This window comes from Ursus maritimus, unplaced genomic scaffold (assembly GCF_017311325.1).
Source record: "Ursus maritimus isolate PB19 unplaced genomic scaffold, ASM1731132v1 scaffold_13, whole genome shotgun sequence".
NCBI lineage: Eukaryota > Metazoa > Chordata > Mammalia > Carnivora > Ursidae > Ursus > Ursus maritimus.
Window position 1 is genome coordinate 12,768,369 of NW_024423675.1, and position 27,559 is coordinate 12,795,927.

The following is a 27,559-nucleotide window of genomic DNA, read 5'->3' on the forward strand; positions in this document are numbered from 1 at the left end:
CCTTCCAGATCCCTGCTGAAACTGTGTTGTAATAGGAAATAGAGCATCTTTTCTGATAATGCCCAGCTGAAGTAACACTGTTAAGAAGCACATTCCTGGTATACCACCCATTTGTTTTGGTATTGTAATGAGACAAGCTTATTTAAAAGCTTAATTGAAGTCATTACCATTCTGTTAGAACAGCTATTAGACACTTTCATGTAGCATCAATTTTAGATATTTGAAGAACTATGCGATGATTTGTTTCCAGTGTCATCTGGAGATTGATGGAGAGATAACTATAATGTTGGAGCAGATAATGTTTGATTAATGAAGATCTCTGATGGTAGCCTGCTTATTCATTATTTTGTAATTGTGCTGTGAAGGTTTTTTTTTTTTTTTTTGCCCCAATCCAAACTTTCTCTTCTGTAATTTACACCCATTTTGTTTTTTGCTGGTCCACCATGGTATTTTGTTTTTAATAACCCTTGCATCAATTTGACTAAAAAGCTGTCACAAACCTAGACTTACACATCCAAATCGGTTTACCCTTTTAGACTATCACTTTTGGAAAACACTCACCAATCCTGATGTATTGCCATGAAGAACATTTTTGGAATCTCCCTTTTCTGATTGTCTTTGGTGTTGATTTATAAGCCATGAAAAAAGCAGTTTCATTTTTATGGCAGTCAGCATTACTCAGTGTTAGCCTTTTCACTTGCAGGAATTATGTGGTTATTTCAGAAGCTCCATTCCCTCCTGAGTGGTTGGTGTTTTTGAGGCCACTGGCAAATATGGGCCCGATTAGCTGTAGGGAGTTCTAAAACTGGCTAGCTCAGCCCTTCACATCCTGCAAAGTGCAGTCTTCTGATTCCAAGATCTATCAGGGTTGAAAGCTCTGGAGTAAAATTCATCTTAGATCAGTCCTACAATCCTCAAATCATTAAAAACTGTTTTCATTATGACTTGGAATCAAAAGGTGCAATCATTCAAGGTAACTATCTGTTTTCAATAGACAGGCACAGCGTCTATGTAGTTTAACAAGTCCAAATAAAATCAAGGTAACAAGTAAGGAAACATGGGTTTGGGGATTCAAAGATCTTTTAATGACAAGGCGGTGCTGTGATTCTTCTGCTAACCAAATATGGATTTGCAGTTAATCATCTTCTCCAGGACCTCTCTATAATGAGAGAGGTTAACATTAATTTACGGATACAGTATTACTCATGAAACTTTAATCATGTGCATTTTAGAAATATTTTCCAAATTACAGGCTAGTTGAAGAATAACAATAAAAATTTAAGTATCCATTCAGATGTGGCTGTCTGGACCTAAAGCTTGACCTTGGGTAAGACTGGATCCAACCCCTGACTAGGACCCCAAGATCCATCTCAAATTGACATACGAGACTTGAGAAGTTTCAAGCAAGGTGGAATCCCTGAAATCTGTAGAAGTCTCACATTTGAAGCATTTTATTTTCCAGGGGTCGTACAGAATGCTCATGATGAAAAGTGAAAGAGCTGAGGCTGATGTTGTGGGAATAACTTTCTAGACATCACTGCAACCATTCTCCATTACTTAGAATCAGGCTTCCTGGACAACCTGGAATCAATAATTATTCTTAGAATTTTTGAGGACCTTAAAATAATATAACTTGAACTCATTAAACTACACATTTTTATCTCCTCGTTTTGCTTAGATTTAGAATTTAGATTTCTGAAAGCAGAAAAAGAAAGCTAATCTAAGGGCTCAAAACATATCTTGGAAGCCAAGTTCTTTTATATTTACTAATACTCAATCTGAAGATTGAAAACTTACTTCAGGTTTTTCTTTTTACTTTTTAAAATGTTTATTTATTTTAGAGAGAGAGAGAGAGAGAGAGAGAGAGTGCACAAGTGAGCAGAGGGACAGAGGGCAATGCGGGATTCAATCTCATGACCCTGAGATCATGACCTGAGCGAAAATCAAGTCAGATACTTAACCGACTGAATCACCAAGGTGTCCCTAGATTTTTCTTTTTAAAGAAGCTGGGTTGTGAAATAATCTTTGCCTACTTGGTTTGGATTATTTCTGAAAGAGAGAAGGCACGAAGTTATTATCAGTTCATATTCTTCAAGCACATGGGAGTTCTTGTTTGGGGATCCTTTCATTGTGAGTAGTTAGCAGTAGTGATGGAGGAATGAAAGACTTCTGGTGAGAGAAGACAGTACAACCTCAGGCTGAAAAGGTTTTATGATAATTTTGAAGTTTTAAAATAACTATAATATCCAAGATCCATTGCTTCATAAAAATATTTCATTCCTTTTCTCCATAAATAATAAGTCATCATGACAATAACAGTACCAACTAACCTAAGTTTCCCTTTCCTCTGTGGGGATGTTATCAGACGTTCAGGTAAGCACCCTGCTCTGGGTGAATCCGGGAGAGTAGTTGCAATCTCTAGTACAGGTGTCAATGGAGGTGCGTGTGCTGTATTTTAGAATCCATGTGTCTTCATGTTCATTTAGTCATTCAGCAAGTATTTATTAAACAGCTACCACGTGCCAGGTAATGTTATACGTCCTGATAACGTAACCAGGCACGAGAGCAACACAAATCCCAGCCTTCCTGACTTAGGAGAGAGTAACAATAAACAAATATTTCTGTGGTGATAAGAATAATGGAGAAAAACAAGAAAGGAAGATGGGGAGGACTGGTGGGCTTGGGTGGTGTTGCCATTTAAACAAAGATGGCTAGACCTGTGGGCGTCTGGCCAAACAGCTGTTGAGACTGAAGGAGTAGCAAGGGCAAAGGTCGTGCATGATGTTCACCAATAGCAAGGTGGCCACTGTGGCTGGGGCCGAGTGAGCAAGAGGGAGAGTGAGGAGATGAGGTCAGGGGGAGTTAGGGGAGGAGGCGCAGACCATGCAGTACCTTGTAGGCACTGTGAAGAGTTTGGCTTTTCTTCTGATGGAAAGGCGTTGGAAGATTTTGAGCAAAGCAGGCTCATCACCAGACTTAAACGTGTCAAAAGGATGTTTGTTGTGGAGTGAAAATACCATAAGGGGCAAGAGTCGCGGCAGGGAGGCCGGGCAAAAGGATGCGGTGTGGCTGAGGGTGGTAGTAGTAAAGATGGTTGGATTCTGGATAGATTTTAAAGGTAAAGCTGAATGGGTTTGCGGGCAGATTAGGTGTGGGTTGGGAGAAAAGGGGAGTCGGAATGACTCCAAGGTTTTGGTCTGAGCAACTGCAGGTGTGTGTGGAGAGCGTGCTTGGGGAGTGATGTGCAGTTTTCTAAGGCTACTGACTTAGTTTACTAGAAGGAAAAACTTGAGGAGGAGGATCTGTCTTGTAGATTTTCACTCTGTTGCATCATCTGTGTAGGCGATGGTAAGAGAAAACAGGTCATTTTTGGTGACTAAATATTGCATCGCTGTATCCTCTTCCCATCAAAGAGCTGACCATGGAATTTGGGAAGTATAGACAGAGAATGGTTCCTTATCCATGTCAACTCATTGTTGAGGCTGAAGGTCCTGCATTCTTGTGTTGGGGCAATAGGGATGTGGGATTGTTTCTGACACTTGAATTTCAATTGTGCCTAAATGTAACTAGAGACAAGAGGACCTGTTTGCAAGAGAACTGGTATCCACTTTGTCCTGAGGGAGAACAGGGATAAGACTGAGGAACAACCCAAATATTTTTGGGAGCATGGGTGAGGAATTTTAGCTTCAGTTCAATGGTGGTAATGTATGTGTAAGGAAAATGTATGTGCAGGGGAAAATGTTGGAAGGAAACAGACGTTTTCTGATTCTTACCAACTAATGTCCACCCTATCACTACACACTTCATCTCATTAGACCTTTGCCAAGCGAAGTCTGCAGAACTTACTGCCTCTCCTTTCTCATTGCCCACTCAGGCCTTACCTTCTGCAGTCTAAGCTTCCTCCGTCCCCATTTTGCTGAAATTACTCTCTTAACAATCATTAATGACCTACCACCCACAAAGCCAGAACTCTTGATTTGGTTCTTACTTCCTAGGCTTCTTATATTTAGTACACATGACCCACCATAGGCACAGATGCATGCCTTCCCACACTCCTGGCTAGCTCATGTCTCCACTTCTCCGTTCCACTCTCAGAATGTCCATTGTCATAATCTTCTGTGGTGACCTGCCAGGGAATTGTACTGTCTTACACATAAGATTTGCTGTCCTTACTCTCTAACTCAAGATCATTCCAGATTTTTCCATCCTTCTTGCCTATTGATTCCTTTCATGTTTCTGAAAGAGCGGGCCAACTGGACATCCTAGGCGGGGTTCTCAGAGCCTTTGTTAATGCTGATCTACCTGCAATGTTCTTTCCTCTCTGCTTTCACAATTCTAACCGTCTTCAAATCCCAGCCTACATATCGTTTCATTTTTTTGTAAGAATAATATCTCACTGCTGCAGTTACTTTTATTATATCTACCTCTTCTTTTCATCACCAGGCTGCCTTAAGGGCAGGATATGTCTCTGATTCACGTGGGTATCAGAGTACTCAACATACTACCTAGAACGAGTATCTGACTGGCATTTCAATTATTTGAACTTGATGAAATCCAGAGGAATATAAAATGGAATATGAAATTAATCTGATTATGTTGGCACATGCCCTGTTAGAACGCACACTTAACACTAACATTTTGGTTGAGTTATGAGCGAGAATAAAGTCATGGACAAATAGCGTTCATCACTCACTGAGATGGCATGTTTCCATCCAAGCACACCTTGCCTCACTAGTGTCTTCTGTGCCTTATTGCAAACTAATCACTCTTAATTTTAGAGTTTAATCAGTCACGTTATTTTTCCCTCTCTGAGGGACAGAACAGAAATTCTTTCTTATTGCTTCTATGTCCTGTGTCACATGTCCAGTGAAGTAGATTCCTACCTCCCCAAACCTGCATGGTCTCTCAACACAAAGGAGTGATGCTGAGAAACATGAAGACAATGAGACGGTTTCTCCTCAGCTTCCTGCAGAGACTGATGACCATTTGTCCACAACCTTTCATTTTCATTTAATTCCACTAAAACGGGGGTTAAGGTATAAACTTCAATTAGGAAATAAACCACCACAGGAAAAGCAGAAATAACCCTTTATGTGGAGTAAATTTCTGAGACAAGAGCCCTTCAGACGCCTCGTACCCACTGGACTTCAGTGTCTTCCCATTCATCACTCAGATTTAATTTTGTAGAGTGCATGCCTGTCTCCCCACCCCACTTTTATTCATTCTTACTTTATTATTATTATTGTTCAGCCTGGACAAGAAGGCACACAAAAGCAATATATTCCAGTTTATGAAAAACTTTTAAATTCTAGTACTTGAGGTGTTTACATTGGAAAGTGTTTTAAAATAATTCATTACAGGACCAGGAACAACTGAAATTACTTTCCAAGGATAGAATTTCATTCTGTATATTATATAGACATTGGATTCGAACAACATTTTAGTGTTTGAAAAAAGTATTTTTTGTGATGGAAACCGAATGGACATAGAGATACTTCCTTATCACAAGTGGAAACCTACCTGGAGGGGTTGGAAATGTTCTGTGTTTGCCTCAGACCTGTCTTGGAAGGCATAAAGATGACGAATTGTACTGTGTGGTCTGTCCCTGTTACAATACGAATTAGACTGTACTTCTCTCTAAATAAATACATCGGAAAGAGAACGGAAGTGAAGTCTTGAAGTAGAGGTCATGAAAAGAAGAGTAAGGGGGAATAAAGGGGAAGGAAGCAGGAGAGAGAACTCAATCAAGCTTGTCTTGAAGTGGCACTCTAAATATTTTATTTCCACCAGTTACAGTATCTACATTTTCTAAGATCAGTATATTCTGTTTTCTTTATCATCATTGGGCTCTGCAATATAATTTTACATCATATATTATTAACATTTTTGACTATAAGAAATTCTTGAAACTACATATGATCAAAGTATAAATCTTGCTAACGACCCACATTATGTGCCTCCATACAGATTTATCGTATGTGTTTTATGCTGCAGGGTTAGAAATCTGTTACAACAAATCCTAACACTGCCACGCCTCAGTGTAGTTTTCCTTAGAAAAAAAGAAACCAGCATTCTTGTAAACATTACACTGTGAGATACAAAATTTGATGTGTAATTCTTAAATCTCATCTCAATATACACGAGGTTCTCCCACATGCGTGTTCATTGCACATATCAAGAAACCCATGAAGTCAACACTATAAAAGGCAACATTTGTGAAAAGGCACCGCAGTTAGCTTTGTGTTGCTGGAGTCAATACTGCGGCCGCTGTCGATTTCCTGGGTGTCTTGAGGTCAGAAGTTGATTCCACCAAGGCAAACATCAAATAATTTGGCTTTGTTAGATGAATGAACAGTCAGACTTCTTAACCACTTCTCTCACATGGACTGTTCAGGTCAGGTTACTTCACTTTCAGGTCAGTCAAGGCCTCGGAGACCTCCTCGTTGACCTGTGCGGAAATGCTCGCTGGTGTGACGTTGAGATGAATGTCATACTGCTGGTCCAGGCCAAGGTAGCAGTCGCTCATGAGATACAGTGTGTAGATATACCTAAAACATAAAAACAGAACAAAGCGTGAAACCACAGTCATCTTCAGTTCTTTCAGAACTTTGGTGGTGAGATTCTGCTTACCTTCCAGGTAGTTCAGGGGTATAAAAAGAAATGGAAACAACGTGATGATTTCGAACATATCCTACTCTTTTCAAAGCGATGAGTTCTCTCTTATCCACTTCTCCTAATATCAAAAACCATCCTTCATCTTTTAATTTGGGAAATCGGGGGGTAACTGCGTGGCTGTCTTGCTTTCCCTGTAAACCAGAAAAAGAGAGAAACCATTAATAATGTCTAGACTGTCTATGCCCCTTGGTTGTGGTTAAAAGGCTAAGTTGTTTCCTTGAAGGCCGTAACTCTACACGGTTCAGTATGTCTATCTGGGATGTTTTAAATTTTCTGGCTTGGTGTCTTTGATATGCTATCACCTACCATTTTTCAGGACCCTTGAAGCACATTATAGATACAACTTTGTGGCTATAAGCACCACGGTATTGGGCTCAGTTAGAACAGAAAGCTCCGAATCTTAATATCAAATTAGTAAATTCTCACATCATTCTTATAAGTGATATTAATACCCCATTTGCAGATGAACGGATTGAGATATAATCATGTTAACCAAATCGTCCAAAGCCTTGTTCACAAGAAACTGATACCTAGGGGAAAAAAGACAATCAAAACTAGACCCTGGACCTCAAGATAATAAGTACTATATAATATAAATACCTTCCCTCAACCCAAGAATAAAACTCACATAAAAAAACATATATTCTAATATGGCAATATTAAAAAATCCTTTCTTTGAGGAATGGGAAATTGTAAGCCAAGCGATTTGTAAAATACATTAATCACCACAATCCAAGAACCTACATCACCATAATGGCAGCACTTGAAGTCTTTACTTTAGATAGATTTTATGAAATACGAGATTATTTTAGTGATTCTTTAAGACAATGACATTACGGCAAAAAATTTACTAATAATGACACGCTCTCAATCAGAGATCATTAAATATTCTAGAGGGAGATGCTGCACTTAAGACATTTTAAAAGAGAAGTCTGAGAGCAATGCATTTTTACAGCATTTAGAAACAAATTGAGAGCTTTTCTAGTATGATTAAATCTAATTTTTAAGTAGTAATAGTAAGGTAGAAAAATCTTAGTTTTTCCCCCATGATTTTATCTATATGATTATTACTATTTTTTTTGTAAGTTGGGATAAATTAGGTCATCCAAAAATGCTCATATTAAGACCTCTGAAACACCAGAAGCCAACCAGTTCGTACTTAAACTGGCTGATTTTTAGAATCAGATATTAGATGTGATGGGACCCGAAGGCACAGTGCTAAAAAGATGTAACGACAGAAAGCTCCTGACCATTCTGTGTTTGAAACAGAGTGGACAGTACTCATGAACAACAACCTCAATCCTGAGGGCTTACTTGATTTTATTTATTTACTTTTTAAATTTAAATTCAATTAGCAAACATATAGTAGTACATCATTAATTTCTGATGTAGTGTTCAATGACTCATTAGTTGCGTATAACACCCAGTGCTCATCGCATCACGTGCCCTCCTTAATCTGAGGGCTTATTTTAGATATGGGAATAACCCTGACGGCACGGGGTGAAACAGAAGACAAATTCTTTCTTATTTCAATTATTGTGGTACTAAAAACCAATCTGCCCACATGCTCTGTACTAATATTCTTAGAGGGCCAAATGTTTAAGTTTCTGTGTCATAGGTAACAGAAAAGACCAGAGTAATTTAAAATGAACGTGTTGTAAATTTGTGGCCTGTATGAACACGGACAAAGCTCTCTCGTGTGCATTCTAGTGAAGGAAGCATGAAGATGTGGCAACCGAGGCAGAGAAAAGCTTTAGTGTCTTATTCAAACTCACAGAGCTGAGTGGGAAAGCTTTGCCCTCCTTTGCACCTAGCTACATGTGGTTTCTATGTACCAAAGTGTCCCTGGGAAGTGCTAATCTAACCTTAATGTCCTTAAAAATCATTTGGGGTGCTGGGTACAAGTACAGATTTTGAGATTTCTCCCCCTGAGATTCTGACGCAGCCAGTCTGATAAGTAGGGCCAGAGAATTGGTACTCCAAATTCCGGGAAATTCTGCAGGGCTGAGGAGACAGACGGGAGGAGAACGGTACTCCAGGCAATGTATTATTATGTAAGGTGCATCTTCTGGGGCTGAAAAATGGCACATGAGGAGAACCGACTGGTTCCAGAAGACTGACTCTCACTGCTTAAGGCCAGTTGAGAAAGCAGGATTCGTGAATGACACGGACACATTAGTAATATAAAAGATATGCGTGGTGGGGCATGCCGGGATCCGGTGTGAAGCATTTGAGAATGGAAACCAAACACTATACCTTGTGGGACCCAAAGTGGACTCTCTGCAAGCTGACTTGAAGCACATACTCTTGATCAGCATGCAATCTGATCCACCTGTTGTCATTTCGTTTGTCTGCAGTCAGAGTTGTGATAGAGAGTTCATCATGTCCCTCCACTGAGTCATCCCACCAGCCTTTGACACTTAAGCCAACATCTATCACTGGCAAGCGGGATAAGAAATTCCATGCCTGGATATAAAACAGAAGAAAACATAATAAAGGAAGGGTTAATGTGAAATGCAGTGATTTAGAAACTGTGCTTTGAAAAAAACCAACCTCTTTGTTTTGAGATTCATTCTAGATTCGGTGCAGTTATAAGAAATAATACAGAGAGATCCTGTGCACCATTTCCCCAGTTTCCCCCAATGGCAGCATTTTTCAACATACACTATTAATACAGGATATTGACACTGACACAATCCACAGTTCTTATTCAGATTTCCCAATTTTTTTTGTACTCATTTGTTTGTGGGTAAAAATAGTGTGTTTTTAATCTCTGTAGTTTAAAGTCCTTTTTTTTTTTTTTTTAAAGATTTTATTTATTTATTTGACAGAGAGAGACAGCCAGCGAGAGAGGGAACACAAGCAGGGGGAGTGGGAGAGGAAGAAGCAGGCTCCCAGCAGAGGAGCCTGATGTGGGGCTCGATCCCATAACGCCGGGATCACGCCCTGAGCCGAAGGCAGACGCTTAACGACTGCGCCACCCAGGCGCCCCTAAAGTCCTTTTAAAAGCAACTAAAAAAGTATGAATCATTCACTAAACTTGTCATGTGACTCCTTCACTGTAAATCCCGCCTAGATAGTGTGTGGCTATTGACTATACTAACCCATAAGTCTAAAAGCCGTTTGTTTTTGAGCTGGTTTGCTTTAGAGAAGCATCTGGTCTAACACGTATGTCACGTACATGACTTCTAAGGCAGAGAGCATTACTGGGGAGATAAAGACAACTTGAAAAAACATTGTGATGCATTGTTGATGTCGCTCAGCATCATTCATCGACTACTTACTGTACAAAATGATTTTTTGGTCCATACTCCAAATTTATTCTGAAAGGAGAACATTTCTAAATGTTTGTATATCACAAGGAACCCTGTAAGTCTAGGGTCCTTCTAGAAATAAATATGTATTTTCGGCATTATACTGAGAATACCAATTAAAATGATACATACTCAAGGGACAGAAAACATTTTACCAATTTTATTCTTGCTCTTTAAATTGAAAGACATTTTGAGAAATCAGTATACATAAAGCAAGTGCTGATCAAGAACAAATGAATTTCTAAGTCTACAGAAAGGATGTAACAAAATAAACTTAATGTTATCACATAACTTATTGTCACCTTTTCCTAACATTTATAATTATTTAGAGTATCACTATCAGCCAAGAAAACTTCTCAATATATTGGTTGGTTTTATCAGTTGTTACCTTCTAAGTTAATTTTTAAAAGAGCATGAATACTTTAATTTTGTATTTTCTTTTCTTTCTTAACTATATACCATAGATTTCCTTATAGACTTTGATGTTCTGTTTGCTAAGATTTTAGTGCTGCCTAGTATACCTAATTGAAATGAAGTAACTGATGAATCAAACTACCTCTTAGGAATTTAAAAAATGTAAATCTAATGCAGATTTTCAATCCACCTACAATCCTATAACTTGTCTTGTGAATCTGAAATTATGTCTGGAGTAGATCTTGAAATAGTCAAGCTACAGAATGGTCTACACTGTGCTTCAAGGTAACAGATGGCCTATCCCTTGCTAGAACCAATAGTCACTGAGTAGAGAAGCTATACTACTTGATGTTCTAAGCCTGGCCAGAGTGGAAAAGTGATCAAGGGCACACTTAAATACACAATTTCTGTAAAGCATTTAATTTGTGAGACAACGTAAGTAACATTTACACACGAAGCAAGACTTCATCTTTCTTTACTTGTACTATTAAATTAGTTACCAAAAGATGTTTTCAGTTATTACAACTCGTTGGGATTTTACTTTACAAGGCACCTAAAAGTCAGATCTGGTTTATATATTTATGTGATCTTTTTGGTAGCACTTGATATTATTATTTTTCATCCTTGTTGTGTACACATATATTTGTTGGGTGTGTGTATACACACACACACACACACATATAAAAAACATAAGCTATTTTTAAAGAAACTGCTAAGACATTTCAATACCAGCCAAACATATTTATCTGAGGATTAATCTTCATCTATTGAATCAGGCAAGAGCACTGCCATGCATACAATTATTTAATTAGCAGCCAAATCCTCTGCCAGTCAGCAGCCGTTCCAGGCATACTGATGGGGTAGAAGATGCAAATCTCACAGTCGTACTGCTTTTTCTCATTACTACTGCAATTAGCACTTAAATTGATGCTTTAAACATACTAATTTCTGGAATAATTCAGGATTTGTATGTTACCTGGGATCGCCTCACTGCAGAGCCGACACCAGATTGCTCTGCAAATTGAAGCACTTTTGAGCCAAATAACCATCATCATATCAGACTGAGCCAATTTGCATTTGGTTTTAAAGATAACAGAATGGCAATTTATGCAAATAAATTAAGTAAGTTTACTTCTGAGTTCTCCCTGAACTAATTATAACAATGTTCTAATTTTTCATCACATCTAAAACTTGGCTTGAAATCAGTGTATGTTAGGCTAGAAATTTGTTGTTGCTAACAGAAGCCTTGTTTTGGTTTAAATATATTGTTTTTATTCATAATTTTGATGGTAATTTAGTTAGAAAGGTAGGCACTTATTATGAATATTTAAGTTGTTTTTTGTGCCAATTTTGAGTTCAACAGAAATTGAACAATCAGACTTTAATGCCTGTAATACTTATTTCTAAGTTGCTCAAAACTAAGTTCCACTGGAAAAAAAAGAATGACATGGCTTAGAAGTTTTTTTAATACCTGCATTTGCAAGTCAACATGTTAATTATGTTATAAATCCTGAATGTTTGACATATTTAGGGTAAAACACCTTAAGACTTGAAAGTCTATATATGCCAAATATTTCTGGCGTCGTTCATTCATATTTTTGGCCTTTCCAAAGACGGTTTGGAGAGATGACCTATGTTGTCTTTTACAACATAGACTTAGCTTTCTAAGTTATATGGTATACAAATAAGAAGTTTACTTAAAGAAATACTTTAGAATCTAGGAACAATAAAGTGATTAAAATAAAGGGGGAGGGTATAAGAACGTAGCTGAGGGAATTGCATGAAAATCTACCCAACTGAAATTTATACCCAAGTGGGTAATGCAGCCTAGTTAGTGATGGACAAGCTACTGTAGGCCTTTCTAAGCTGGTTTAATGGCATTATACTGAATCAACTTCCAATAATGCCAATCCTACTACTAATTATTGTTACTGTAATTATTTTTAATATTATTATTGAACTCTGTTCTATATTGGGAATTGCATAAAGCAGTTGACATAATAATATCCTGCTTAATTTTCACAAAACTTCATGAGACAGGTATGATGTGTCCATGTTCATGACCAAGTAAATGGCAGACAGAATTCAAACCCAGGTGAGTCTGACTCGAAAACCAATGCTTTAAGTTAGAAAACTCTTGGTATAATTTCCTGGACAGAATAAGGAAGCTTTGAAACATAGAAACAATGGCCTGACCTGCTTCATTTTTACAGCTGGTAGCTCATTTTCCATCATGGAACTGAATACATGGTCTTTCCCTCCGCAGGCATGGATCAGTTCAGGAAGGCAATCGATGAGACCATGGCCCCCACCACGTACACCCTTTATACCTGGGCTCCATTTCCTGAGAAATAATATCAACATTAATCAACTAATTCTTTCATGGTGCAAATGAGAATTCCTGACAATGGTGGTTTACCAAATGAGGACAGTTTTTTAAAATTAAGACTACTATTCAACTTTTTAAAGGCCATTATCATTAAGTTTCAAAATCAGCCAGCATTCTCTAATGTATCAATCCAGGCAGTAAGGCTATTAGGACATACGGTATGTAAATCAAATGTGAGCTCAGTAACACTCAGGGTTTACAGGTGGGGGTGAGTGTCTATAGGAAGGCACTAATGTATACCGGTGCTTCCATGTGGATAAGGTGCTGAACTGGAGCCCTGGTATGTCTTTTTAATGGATGTAGGCAGGTGTCTCTAATATAATTATTTGAATAAAGTTTTCATTTTAAGTTGTTGGGAACATACAATTAAAAGTACATTTTGGGAATCTTTGAGATTTATATACCACAATAGTGCCAGAGCCCCAAGAACAGTCCACCTAAATATTACCCTCTATTTCCTGTTTATATAGCAAGAAGAAAAATACAATTGAAATGATATAAATATAGTGCTTTTCAGGGTGACAGCAAAGAACTGGATCAAGTCTCCTAGACCCCAAGCAGCTTTCCATAACAGATCTGCATGCAGCGTTGCAACAGTACCCTTATGTACCTACTTTACTGTTGAAACCCAACTCCTGTAACTTTTAGTACCATATTGGAAGGGTTCCTGAAACTGAGCTGCAGACATGAGGTGTCTGCTTTCCCCTCATGCCACCTGCTGCTGGTGAGGCTCACTCTCTGAATGTGCCTTTTAGTTTCCGGGACATCCCATGGTGGGGACTCAAGCACCATGGAAATAACTGCCTTGGAACCCAGTACACTTGAGTCCAGCTGCGGGACTTTCTGAGGAGGTCCCCGTGTGTGTGAGGTTCTGGGTGGCATCTGTATCTAGATGACTCAATGAATGCCCCCCTTAGTCCAGCTGACAAGAGGAAGTGGGTACTTGGTGGGAGCCTTCAGTCAGACCGTTCTGTTTGTCTACATGACTGTCAACAAACATTTTAGCTGCCAAGTATCTCTCAACTGATGTGAAACACTGGTGTGAAACCAACACTTTCATTTAAACACTGCCAACCTTACTTGTAAAACGTACTGTTCTTTTCCTTGCTAAAATATTTGCAGCTATGTATACAGGACCTAGAGGTTAAATAGTCTGACGATAATATAAACCCTTCTTTTTAGTACAGGTTCTATCTTGAGCTGATAGTATATGTAACTACCCCGTTTTGGACATTTTGTAGATGTACAATTTACTTTTGACCACGGATTTCAGATCCCTCAAATCCACTGTGCAATAAGAGAAACTGGTAATTTATTTTGATTTAGATCACAAAGCACTTTCATAACATCTTTTAAGATAAAGGCTGATATTGTAAAGGAATAAATGCAGGTAAAGTAGAAATGTATGTAATGCTGCAAATAGAAAGCAAGAGTAGGTTAAAATGAATTGTGATTCAGCTTGTGGTAGATGAACAAATTCTAACTGAGACCCTTATATCACTAGGCCACGCCTCCCTCTGGGAAACAGGCATTTTCACTGTAAAGAATCAATATCCTAGGCAAAACATGAAATTCAAGTGACCCCACAGGTAAAGAAAATATTATTTTTGAAATTAAAAAAAGCCAATTAAATTGAAAATTCCAACTATTACTTGAAAACGTGAAGATGGTGGTGTTCTATGTTTGGTACTGAAAGAAGAGAAGAGTCCTTTAACCATCGACCCTGGATCACCATCTGAACCAGATTGGTGATATTCAGGGCAGTCACCAGCCAGCCCTGGTTTGCAGCCACATCCAGCATTGCCTGAACAGGGAAAAAAAAAATGCACATATTATAAGAATACCATGGCACTTGCCTTCTCCACTGGGGATCTCATGTTAACCTTAACAGAAAACAAACGAACATAAAATAAGCATTATACCTCTAAATTACTATAATCAAAATGAAAACCAGAAAGTAAACCACAGCTGGATTGGAAGGAATGAACCAAAACTCCCAATAGCATTTGTTCCACATTACTTCCTATAAAGTGCCAAATATTTAGTTTTTTTAGGGTAGCAAATATAGCCAGGTTATACTGGGAACCAGTAATAAAACAAAGAGAAAAACTCAGTGTACTTTATGAACAAATACCCATATAATTCACTGTATCAAAAGCATTAGAAGCTGCATCTAAAGAGTAAATCTCAGGAAGTCTTTTCCAAATTTAATATCAATAATGGTAAGGCAATAAGTTTTCTTGTCAAAAATTTATTTTCCCCCCAAAGCAGGCTGAAGACAGAGCCCTGGTTTTCAATAAAAATAATACACTACATACTTACAAATGGGGCAACTGCCAGTGGTCCAAGCGGAATGATGAGAAGCTATTCATATTAGTCTATACATTTAATCTAATGTTTTATGGACAAACAAACGGCTGCATTTGCTTAAGGCAAAACTAAACAGTGAAATCTTATTTAAACAAAGGAGAAGTTTACACAGGCAAAGCTATTTCAATTAAATTAGATTCTGGAGAATGCTGACTGAAAGACACATAAGTTAATATCATGATCTGAGGCAGCTACTTACACAATTTGAGGAGTGTACTCTCTTGTTTTGGGGAAAGGAAGATATGAAGATAAGAGATATGAGATATACCTAGTAAATGCTGAAAATGATAGTACAATGGTAAACAGCTCATCACCAACAAAATATTTATGAATTGTATAAATCTATTAGAACATTTTTGGAAATAATTTTTAAGGCATATTATGCTAGCAAAATTAATTTGTCATACTTCTTAGTACTAAGGCAGACATATTTTCCTTCTAAGTTTTGAATTTCCTATTCTGTGTCCTCTAATTTAACAAAAAGTAAAATTGTTTAAAAAACATCTGGCTAAACTAATCTGTTGTCTTTTACATGCATTACAGGGAAATGGATCAACATTTCTGGCTATCATGATTAATGTGATGAAATGGTCAAACTGGGTTTTAGCACCCACGAGTCTACCATATATGATAAAGCCTCATACTGGAATAACAGATATATTTATATGTGTGCATATCAATGTGTAGACATGTATGAATGTACATGTTTATCAATCTAGGGAAAATCTGCTTCCATTCTTCCCACTTCTCTGCACAGCTGATTAAAATTATTTGCCTTTCTTTGAAGTATATGAAACAAAAAGATCACGATAAAAAAAAGCGCATCAGTTCGTAAGTCACAACTCTTGAGTTCTGTAAGGCAAGAGAAAAGAAAAAAGAAATGAATAATCATACCTAATGTGGTACTGTAATGGTGTTAGAAGTTGTAATGTGGGGGTAACTATGGTGATTTTACTTGTGATTTTACATTATAACTTGACTGGAAATAAATTCCAGACCAAAAGCTCACATACAAGAAGAGCTGGATGGATGGACCATATGTTTTTAACTTTGAAGTTTTCATGATGAAGTTGAAAGATTTCATAAAATTTATGAGCGTTCCCCACAATTTTTCATTGTATCATCCAGATGTGAAAATGTAAAAAATCATGCAAATTGATTGCTTACATGAAGTAAATGAAAAGCCATGTCATGAATTGAAAACTATTATTTCTCTTGTTTTAATTTAGAGAAAACGCAGGTAGGGAGACCAAGAATCTGGGATGAAAAAGTTTTGCAACTACCCAAATGTAGTGAATGAAATGTTGCTCTCTGCTCAATCACTCCCTAGTCCGGTCTGTTTTCTATGCTCCCCTCCCCCACGCCCATCACTGTCTTAGTGCAGACCTTCATCAACTCTCACCTGGAATAATATAACTACCCCTCTATTTTCATTCTCATCTAATGTTTCTTCAATCCATATTTTATATGGTTACCAGAGTAAATTATTGGGGAGGCGACATGGATCATCTCATGCTCAAATTTCTTCAATGGTTTTGCACCATGTAGAGGACAAAGCTAGCACTTCTCTGCACGACAGTTTTGGTCTGTGATCTAGCTGGCCCTAGCTTTTTACTCTGGCCCCTTCCTCCCTGTACTCCTAATATAGCAATACTAAATTACTGCTATTTCTCCACATTTGCCCTTGCTCCTAAGGTTCTCTTTTTGTAAATCCTGCTCTGTTTACCTGGGAAATTCCAATTCATCCTTCAAGTCTAGCTCAAATGCTACTTCTTACTGTAAAGTCTCCCTGATTCTTCCAGATGGACTATAGATATTTCTTTCTTTTCGTGTGAGTCTGCTGCTCTTGACACATGCCACCATTAACCTATTGTGATTCTTTGTTCATACATGTGCCGTTTAAAGTATAGATTTCTTGAATGGCAAGAATCTAGAAATATTCTGCTAACTCCAGCCCAGTGCACTCAAGAAATATTAGTTTTCTGAGGAATATTGGTAAAAATCCAGTTGTAACCATGATAACAACATTTTGCCTAAGTTATTGCACACTCGCCGAAGAAAAAAATTCCAAGCTTTTAGTGTCAAATAGACACAGAGTTGAGTCCTAATTTTGTCCCACTTACTATGTGAATCTGGGGAAATCTCTTAACCCTACTCTGTCGGACTTCTCATTTATAGAAGGGGTATTATAGCTCCTTATAGGGGTGCTATGAGGGTACGATGAGATAATGTACTACGTAAGGTATCTAATATACTGCCTGGAACACAGTAAATCTTAACAAACAGGGGCCTATTTCTAAAGCTTTTCTATGATATGATGAACACCCTAAAATAGTCCATTCTTTCTAACAGGGATTTCCTTTGGGCCTTTTGGTGTTGACTTCTGCACTCAGTAGTACAGGGCTTTGAGGAGCAGATGCATGGAAGAGGCAAACAGTTCATCAGGAGAGGTGTCCAAATACAAGAAAGCCAGGGGAAAAGGCTGACGACAGTCCCTGAGGCTTAGGGCAAACTGGAGGATGTGGGCTTGGATCTCAGTGTGAGTGGGCAAGCCCGTGTTGCTGTTCAGAGGTACATACCTAAAGAAGCTAAGGCCAGGGGATGGTCCGGTAAATGGACTTGAGGGTCCTGATAGCCTGTACTGACATACCTCTGCATGACTGAGCCAAGGATGGATTCCCTGTGTCTGTCTTTTACAGCAGTCTTCCTCATAGGTAAAGGCTAATAAGGTTTCTGCTCCTCCCCAGAGTAAAGCTGACTTTGGTAGCAGCTAGAGATCATGGCTCCATTCCCCAACTTACCTCAAAGTCCCTTACAGAGATTTTTTTTTTATTTTAATATTTTTTATTATATTATGTTAGTCACCATACAGTACATCCCTGGTTTCTGATGTAAAGTTCGATGATTCATTAGTTGCGTATAACACCCAGTGCACCATGCAATACGTGCCCTCCTTACTACCCATCACCACTCTATCCCTTTTCCCCACCCTCTCCCCTCCCTTACAGAGATCTAATGCTCAAAAACAAAGGTGGTTTTTAGTACATTGAGGAGATACAACTCTGGACATTCTTAACCAGCTTAGCATAACATTAGGCAAACACTTCATCCCCCTTTACCTCACATCCACTTTCTACTTGGCACACTACTTACAGGGCAAAACTCCGACCAAGTTGGCACGAACTTCAGTTGACTGATGATTGAGAATTCTTTGCCATTTCCAGTTGTGACAAAATGGAAATATAATTTCTAGCACTGTATTCATTTATAAAATTATGCTACAATTAAAACCTTATCATAATTAATAGAAACTGTCGAACTGTCATTTATTTACAGGACAGCAGGTGTTGAGTTTGGTTTTTAATACATTTTAACTGAGGTGCCACTAGGAAGCCAGGTGAGAAGTCCAGGTTAAAACTCAAGAATTTCTGAAGTATTTGGCTTTATGCCAAGGTAAAACGGCAACAAAACCACAAACTACAAAAATCGACCCCACCCCTTGCTCCTAAAACCACAAAAAAATTAGAGTTTAGAAAATGGATGCTTTCCTGGAAAAACTTTTTAGGCTCTAGGAGTCCTAGAGCCAAAGGCATGCTTTATATCTTGAATAGAACTCATGTCCTGAACATTTATTTTGAATCAATTTCAAGAATTCCCTAAGCATATCAGGCTTGGTCTTAGCATTTAAAAAATTCAACCACATTTTCATGATGGTGTAACTACTTCTGCAAAGGACGGATTTATCAAATCTAGAGCTATTTTCTTTTTTTTTTTTTAAAGATTTATTTATTTATTTGACAGAGAGAGAGACAGCCAGCGAGAGAGGGAACACAAGCAGGGGGAGTGTGATAGGAAGAAGCAGGCTCCCAGCGGAGGAGCCTGATGCGGGGCTCAATCCCAGAACGCTGGGATCACGCCCTGAGCCGAAGGCAGACGCTTAATGACTGAGCTACCCAGGCGCCCCTAGAGCTATTTTCTTGTCTTCTGCTACTGTAGATTATACTTAAAAATGCAAGTTTGACAACATATCTCTGTCTTATGGCAAATAAAACTTCATTCAATTATTAAAAGTCCCAAACAGTAAATTATATAAAGTCCAGCTGTAGAGACAGTATCATATATGGTATGAGTAAAATATTTGTATAATAGTGCCCAGACTATAATACACTTTCATAAATAGCTCACCCTTCATCCAGAACAATACCAAGTATGAGGCAGGCATTAGTACCATCCTCCTTTCATAGATGGAGAAACGGAAGCTCACAGGTGTTCAGTGGCTATGTAATCACACCAGTCAAAAGTGAAATTAAGACTTGGTCTTGGTTTTCTAATCAATCACCTGTGTTCATTACACAATATTCCATTATCTTTGAGTGATTTACATTGACCTTGGCTTGTTTTTTTTTAAATTAAATTAAATTTTGTATTTTAAGTAGGCTCTACACCCAATGTGGGGCTTGAACTCATGACCTTGAGATTTAGAGTCACGTGCTCTACTGACTGAGCCAGCCAGGTGCCCCTACCCTGTCTTATTTCAAGAAGGATTTAAAGTGGCTCACATCTAACCCTTTCCCCCTACATAACAGAAACATACAAACTCCAGACAAAATAATTAGGCATTTAATCAATTACTGTGTCTGTATGAATTTTATCAATACAATTCTCAAAAACTTAAAATTTTTAAATTAATTTGAATCCATCATCTGGTTATAAGTACATCTTAATATTTGATAGGCAGGCATTATATATCTTTGGGAATCCAACTGAATTCTGGATTTAAACAAGTCAAGGGTAATACAAGAACTTTGAGTACTGTGACTTAATTAAAGTCAACTTCATTGGAAGGAAACAGAATTACTGATCATCAAAGGAAAAGCTATCATTTGATATACACCAGGAGGTATTAAGATGAGGCTCTAAGCCCATTATTTAAAATTTTCTAAATTTAGTTTGAAAAGTCTGTGCATTAGTCCTCAGTGTCATCAAGACTCTGCGGCTGTAGAGTGCATGTATGCTGTGGGACAGATGATCAGCCAGCTCCTCTACCCACAGCCCCCTCGGCATTCTGACTTATTCCCTCTCTTCTTCCTCCCTTTATCCTTTCCTCTCTTTGAGGAACTTTTTCTCTTTATCCTCACATCTCCTGCGAGTCATCCTCGTGTATCTAGTGGTAGTGAAGGGATTGCAACAACCACATGAAAATAAGATTACGACAAATGTTGAAATGGCTAGATAATGTTGCTACTTCTGTTCAAATCAGATGCCCTAAAGATAATACACTGACAGAGTTTAAGAGAAAGATTTATTTAAGGTCTTGAATGAGAGAAAAAGATTTTCATTAACTTATAGCAGTCAAGTGACTACTTATGGAATGTCATGAGAATGCAAAATACTATGGAAAGATCATCAGAAACAATGAAAGTCTGTGAAGCTCACAGCCAAGAGGAGTCTAAGGACATGACAACTAAACGTGATGTGGTATCTTGAATGGGATCCTAGAAAAGGAAAAGGACATTAAGTACACTAAAGAATTCTAAGTATGGACTTTCGTTAATAATAATGTATCAATATGGTTCATTAATTGTGACAAATGTACTTTATTAATGTAAGATGCTAATAACAGAGGAAAACCGGGTGTGGGATGAGTAGGCCCTCTCTGAACTCTCTTTGCAACTTTTCTGTAAATCTAAAAGTGTTCTAAAATACCAAGTTTGTTAAAAAAAAAAAAACACCTATGGAAATTCATCCAAAGCAGCTTGTTAAAACATTAGTTGTTAGACATCTGCTAGAAAATGTACTATGTAGTTCAAGGGCTCCCAGACGTTTTACAATGATGGGAAAACCTGAAAAAAAAAAAGCTTTCTTGACAGAAAGGCATACTCCTTTAAAGGTTCAGGTCAGTCGCCAGTAATGATATAGTATTTTGTCAATAATTAAAATGCTATAAGTACATTTATAAGACTCTTTTTCAATAGCAACAGTTGTTCACTGTAACTTTCTCCTGAACTTTTACCCCCAGAAGGTTAGCATTCAGGAAGCTCAGCTGCTGTCTAACAAACTTAATTAATCAAAAAGTCATTTCCGAGCTGTAACTATGAGTAAAAGCGCTTCAAGTGTGCTAGCAAGCCTACAAGTTAATCAAAATGCTAATGCAGTACAAATTAAAGTTGTGATTAACATTTCACAGTAGCTGCTTAAGTGAGTTGATCACACAAATGGGTTAAGCATTACTCATTTCCTATAGCCCCAACCGGGAAAAGGGTTGTTATGTGGGTATAGGAGAGGAGCTGGGGGTAGAAGGATCCTTCATAATAGCATCACATCATCAATCAACCATCACCAAATTGTCATACAAAAGCTTTCAGGTAGAGTCACCCAGGGGGAAATAGCCTTCCAAATTATATTATAGTCCTTGAAGGGAGATTGCCTATAAATCCACAAGAATAAGTAAAGGTGTTTAACACCTCAAAATCCAAACATTTGTGTTAGTTTTGGAAATGCTACATGCATCAGCTCCATGTTGTTTCTTGGGGGAGGGGAATGGTACCTTGTTTTAAGTGTTGTTTCCCGTGTTCTACTGAGGAGTTAAAATGTATCTTTGATACATGAAAAAATAACTACTAACCGGATAATGATTCTAGTTTTTATTTTAATTCCAGTATGGTTAACACATGGTGTTATATTAATTTCAGATGCACAATACAGTGATTCAACTGGATGGTAATTCTGCACCACAGTGTGGATCTTTGCATTTGGAAGAATAATCATTCAGGATTAAGTTTATTTAGATTTATTTGCTATTAAATAGTCATCCATTAATAAAACTTCATCAGGCTTCCATGGCAAGATCTGAGCTCCTGGCAGTCTTGCCAGGAAAGCAGCCTGAATTAGACTTCCCTGGCTCCATGAGTTTGATAAGGTCACACTAATGTTTACAATAAACAGACTACATTTGTTGGTAGACAATACAGATTTGGCAGATAATCTCAAAAACATTGTGAGAATCCACACATAAACAAATCTCCCTTTTCAATCCTCTCCTAATAAAGAACTAGAAAGGAAAAAGTGAAATATTTATTCATTTCATTCACCATGATATACTGAAATGTACTACATGCCAAGAATTATGCCCAGGTCACCTTGTCAGTGACATTATAAATGGTTATTGATAAGGTTCCAGCCTACTTTGGATGATGCAAAATCCTCTAAATATATGCCTATAGTATTAATATTCCTTGAAACATATCCATAAAACAGATATATTTAAAACTCAATAGTGTAATTTTCATTTTAGGATCCTTTAAAGACTTGAGTTGCAGCAATTAACTATTTTTTTTAACTTCTTTAGATTATAGATCGCTAAATATGTATAATCCAATTTGGAAGTCTAGAAATTATTTACTTATAATCCACCCATCTTTTCTCAAAATGATCTGAAGCAGCTTTCTGAAGTCTATTGTGCTGTACTGTCCACTTAAAGATAAGCTTTTCACTTGGTCTAATTATAAGCATTTAAAAGTATGAAAGGATTCTAAGAATATACAGAAGATTTTAGCTACCATTTGCTATATCAAAACATTTTTGACAAGTATTGGATTAAGGATTTGACCAAGTACTTCTTTTGTTAAGCTTAGCAATACCTGGCCTATTTTCACTGCTAATTGTATTTGACTCTACAATTCTAAAACTTGTTCACTTAATTGACACTGACATTCTTCAATACATTGACGAGCCACTGAACATGTGCTTAGTGCACCCATAGGTAAATACTCCTCAAAGGTTACATTAGTCTTGCTCCATGGCAGTTTTATCTACTGCCCTCATCAAATATTTCTATGCTTTTTAATCTACTACAAACGGAAATCATTTGTTAATGGAAATATAGACCCAGCCAAAGTCATAGTATTTCTCAGTTAAAAGAATAAGTCAATGAAAAATATTTGCATCATTGCATCGCCTTTTCCCTTATCCGATTCTTTTCTGTTCTCAGACTCAAACATGTGCACACATATATATCTTAAGTTTATCGATTCAAATCTCTTAAAAATAGACTGAAAATTTTCAGAATAGCTGTGGGTTACAGAAAAAATATAATACTGATTATTTGATATGTAATGCACTTTATCAGAAATAGTTTACAAAGATGTCAAATTATTGTTTGAAGTTTGGGCTAAATAACAGTTTCACCAATAAACTTTTAGAGATTTGTTTTTGCAAATTTAAGAAGGTTCTCTGACTGAAGAAAAGTATAAATACCTATTCAATTCACATATTTCCTCCCCTTTACTTTTGACTAGCGCCATTTATGACAATTGATAAAGCCCTATTAGAACATGTTAGATGGTAACTAGACTATTGTGAGCATTCTGCAATGTATACATATGTCAAATCACCGTTTTGTACACCTGAAACTAATATAATACTGTATGTTAATTATAGCACAACTAAGAAAAAAATTCTAAAAAGACCCAAAGGAACAAAAAGCATGTTAACATGAATTTGAGGGGGCATATGAGCTACATATTATCTCCTGTGTGCAAGGGAAGAAAGGCTGAACACAGTAGTTCCAAAAGACCTGGGCATGAAGGAAAATAAAGTGAAATGGCAGCTCCTACATTTAAGTTAGATGCAAGAATTTATAAAGCAGTGGAAACTTATCTGCCAGAACATAGGTTTAAGGTACTGAATCACCTAGATTATTATCAAAGCAGGTCCCCTGGTTTACCTTTGCCTATTTCCATTAGGACAATGGAACATGAATTCAATCTATATAAACATGTGCCTTGCTTGGTATGCAGAATATACAGAATATAGAACTTTGCACTCTTCCTCAATAGTAAAGAGGAGATGTCTGCTATCTTTTGGGGTGTTGGTAGCTCTGTAGCTTGGGGCAAGGAATCGTGAGATTGCCTATCGCTGCCAGAAGTTTGAAATTTTTCAAAAAGAATTGGTGTGATGGACAAAGGCTGCCTTCAGGGGAGCCCGATTAGTTGGTGGTGATTAACCAGTGAAAGAAGCCAAGAACCTAACCTAAGCAGTGTAGGCAAACTCTGAAGAATGAAAGAGAAGCATAAAATGTGTGTATGTGTGTTTTAATAGTAAATCTATGCATCGGTTTTTCTAGTATGCATATACTACATTACAGGGTTATTTTGTAATTATGATAGCATTTCTCTTTCCCTTGACGGTTATATCAGTAATCTGATCTTTCCTCCATTATTTCCAATTTTTGTAGTTTTAGGGGAGAATGTGTGGAAGTAAATGGTTAATTCATTGGTGTATCTAGAATAATATAAAAACCTTGAGAAAGAGCATAAGCAGTTGATATAAAAAGACAAATAGGCTATTTAACTGGACACTGTAGAGTAATATAAAACAATTACAAATATCAACCAGATCAACAAGTTGCTCTTAGAAACTGGTTAAAGTAACTATAGATTGTTGAAGGCAACTAGAATAAATAAATGGAGGTGATCTGAGTATACATTAAAAGGAAGTGATGAATTAAAAATATTATTCATGGCCTAGTGGGAATTCTTGGTTTTAAAAAAAAGTGGAAATTCCTGCGAAGTCCTCATATTTTAAAACAAATTCTGACTAGACCATGAGCACAATTTTTAAATCCGTCCTTATAGGACAAAGGGAACCCGGTGAGATATACCTTTCTTACATATACTAACCTATGCTGAAAACTTTTTCTTTTTGATGTGATCTTGGGAAAACTACTTAGTGTTCATCTGTAAAATGAGCATAACTGTATTACTTCATTAGATTATTATAACAAATGCAATGCAAAGCAAGTCGAACAGAGACTGGTACAAAGGAAAGTTCTCAAAAACTGTTCAGCACTATCATTGTTAATGATGGTCTGTCTTTTGGGCCATCGTTACATAGTGGTTTTTGGTGTGGGGTGCAGGGATAGTGCACAATTCTCCAAATAATTCTGGTCAAATTTGGTATTTACGTACATTAACTCCATTAAATTTGGAAACAAAGGTCTCCAGATAACCTTTCTAATCAACCTACAGTCACATGTCTGTGTGTGTGTGTGTTCTTCTTTCATAACAGAATCATCTTATAGTCTTTAAAGGCACTCATGCTAAATCTTTTAAAATAAATATTAAAATGCGCACAGATATTTTGATCTATTAAATTTACACTGCAGCAGCATGAGCCAACAGGTCAATCTATTTTCTACCACAGCTGAAAGAAACTTTCCTAAATAACCCAGCAACCTGACCGCACAATCGCTCTTCCAAGCACATAGCCCTCTCGTTCTCAGCTCACTGAGTCAGCTCCTCCAGCCTTGGTTTCCCTTTTTCCATGAAATACGTGAAAGCACTCAATTACTGGGAAGTTTTGCTATAAATACCAAACAGGAGGTAGTGGGAGTGACTAAGATATAAACCTGTACCCTTATACTACTTGGCTCACTATTGTATTTAGATAGTTTTCATTTAAATGGATGGAAAACTGCCTGAACCAATACTTTTTAAGGCTGACAATATCCGCGTTATCAAATGAGAAAAATAGGGTACAATAATAAAACTGTCAATCAGCCTCAGAACATTTTACCAACTCTTGATTCTCTCCCCAAAATTTCCATTGGCAACGCTCATATTCTTTTCTCTCCCTGGCTTTTCTGCTTTTAGCACAATCTTACAAATTGCAGGAATGAGAGGATTTAGGATACAAAGCTGGTTGCTATCTCTTTACAACAAAGTTTTTTACCAGGCAGGTTCTGAAAAGCCAACTCAACATTTAAGACAATCATAACTAATAATTTATAATAAAGAAAATTCCACCACAATATCTGACTACAGAGGAGTCATTATATAAACTATGACTTTCACAGGAAGGAATATAGTGCTGTCATTAGAAATTATGCTGAAAAAAACATTTAGTGTTAAAGAATATTTAATGTTATAAATTATTAGGTTAAAAAGTTTATAAAATAACATGATAAAAATATGCAAAAGAAAAAACTGAGAGAGCAAGTATGTATATGTATAAATATACAAAGAAAAAGAGCTTTTGAGCTTCCGTGGACAAAAAAGAACAAAACACAATTATTGTACTCAAGCTAGCAAATTTGGGTTTTGTAGGAAAAAGGGTTAATAATTCTAAAAAGACATCAGGAGTATGCTAGGATTGAGGAAATAGTAATTTGTTTTGACTAATGAGAGCCAAGTTTTTCATTGATGGAGAAAGGAGTTATAAATTTAAGAAGAGTGAAATGAACTTTTTGGTATTGGACTGGAATTGGAGAGGTATTGGAAATGAACTCATGGTTTTGTAAACACAAATGTTTTCACACACATATATATGTATACCTTGAGATAAGTAGATACACAAATGGATATGGATGTCTGTCTATGCGTACTTATATTTCCTAGCTTTGTCCAGTGAGTGGACCTAGAGGCAAAGATACCCAGGTAGTGACAGAGTCAACAAGCTTCCAGATTAGTTCTCTAAACTATTCTCTGATAAAAATAACCAGGGCTCTTTGGAAACACAGCTGATTCCAGGGCTAGGGCAGGGAAAGGTACAAGACAGAAGATTGCAAGGTGATGTTAAAATAATAATGTGGGCATGTCAAAGGGATACAGGAGCCAGTGTGAGAGGCCCCAGTGGTTGATGCTGAGATAATCTGTGCAGCAAAATAAATAATGATAGAAATGGATTTTACCCAGTAGAATAAAACAAACACTCATAACTATATAAATAAATAAGTGAATAAACTAAATAGAGAAGAACAAGTTCTTCCTTCCAGTAGAATTCTAGGAAAAACGGAAACAGAAAATCAGAATAGTAATAATTTCTTCAGACAAAATTCAACTGGATGCTGAAAATAACATGCGAAAGTATGATAAGAAACAGGATATTTGCATAATCTCAAATCTCAAAGCATCTCCCCACAGAATACCTATTAATTACAAAAGGCAAAGAAGTAACTACAGTGGAGTAGTGTAACTACAGTGAATATATATATTCAATCTAAGTATGAGGAAACATTAGGCAAACCCAAATTGAGGGACAGTTCTATAAAGTAACCAGTCAATACTCTTCAAAAGTGCCAAGATCATGAAAGTCAAGGAGACTAAGGAGACATGACTACTAAAAGCAATGTGGATTTCTTCAACAAAGCAGGAAAGAACTTCCAACGGCAAAAGACAGTAACTTCAGCAAATGGTGTTGAGAAACATGGAAAGCAATAAGCTCCAAAGGAATGAAACCTGCCCACTTTCTTATACCATATACACAAATAAATTTAAAATGGATTAAAGACCTAAATGTAAAACCTGAAACCATAAAAATCCTAGAGGTGAGCACAGGCAGTAACTTCTCTGACATCGACCACAGTATCTTTTTTCTAGATAGGTTCCCTGAGACAAGG

The 27,559-nt window shown here is 37.2% G+C and overlaps 1 protein-coding gene across 1 annotated transcript in view; it reads right to left on the reverse strand.

Annotated features, from left to right (window-relative positions):
• Positions 1 to 5,761: 5,761 nt before the first annotated feature.
• ASCC3 (activating signal cointegrator 1 complex subunit 3) overlaps positions 5,762 to 27,559 on the reverse strand; it is a 321,764-nt gene continuing 299,966 nt past the window's right edge. The window contains exons 38-42 of the mRNA XM_040627571.1: positions 14,445 to 14,596; positions 12,600 to 12,747; positions 8,932 to 9,141; positions 6,631 to 6,806; positions 5,762 to 6,548 (exon numbers count right to left, since the gene is read on the reverse strand). Of these exons, the coding sequence (XP_040483505.1) occupies positions 6,401 to 6,548; positions 6,631 to 6,806; positions 8,932 to 9,141; positions 12,600 to 12,747; positions 14,445 to 14,596 (834 nt within the window). The 3' untranslated portion in view covers positions 5,762 to 6,400. The remainder of the gene's footprint in view (positions 6,549 to 6,630; positions 6,807 to 8,931; positions 9,142 to 12,599; positions 12,748 to 14,444; positions 14,597 to 27,559) is intronic.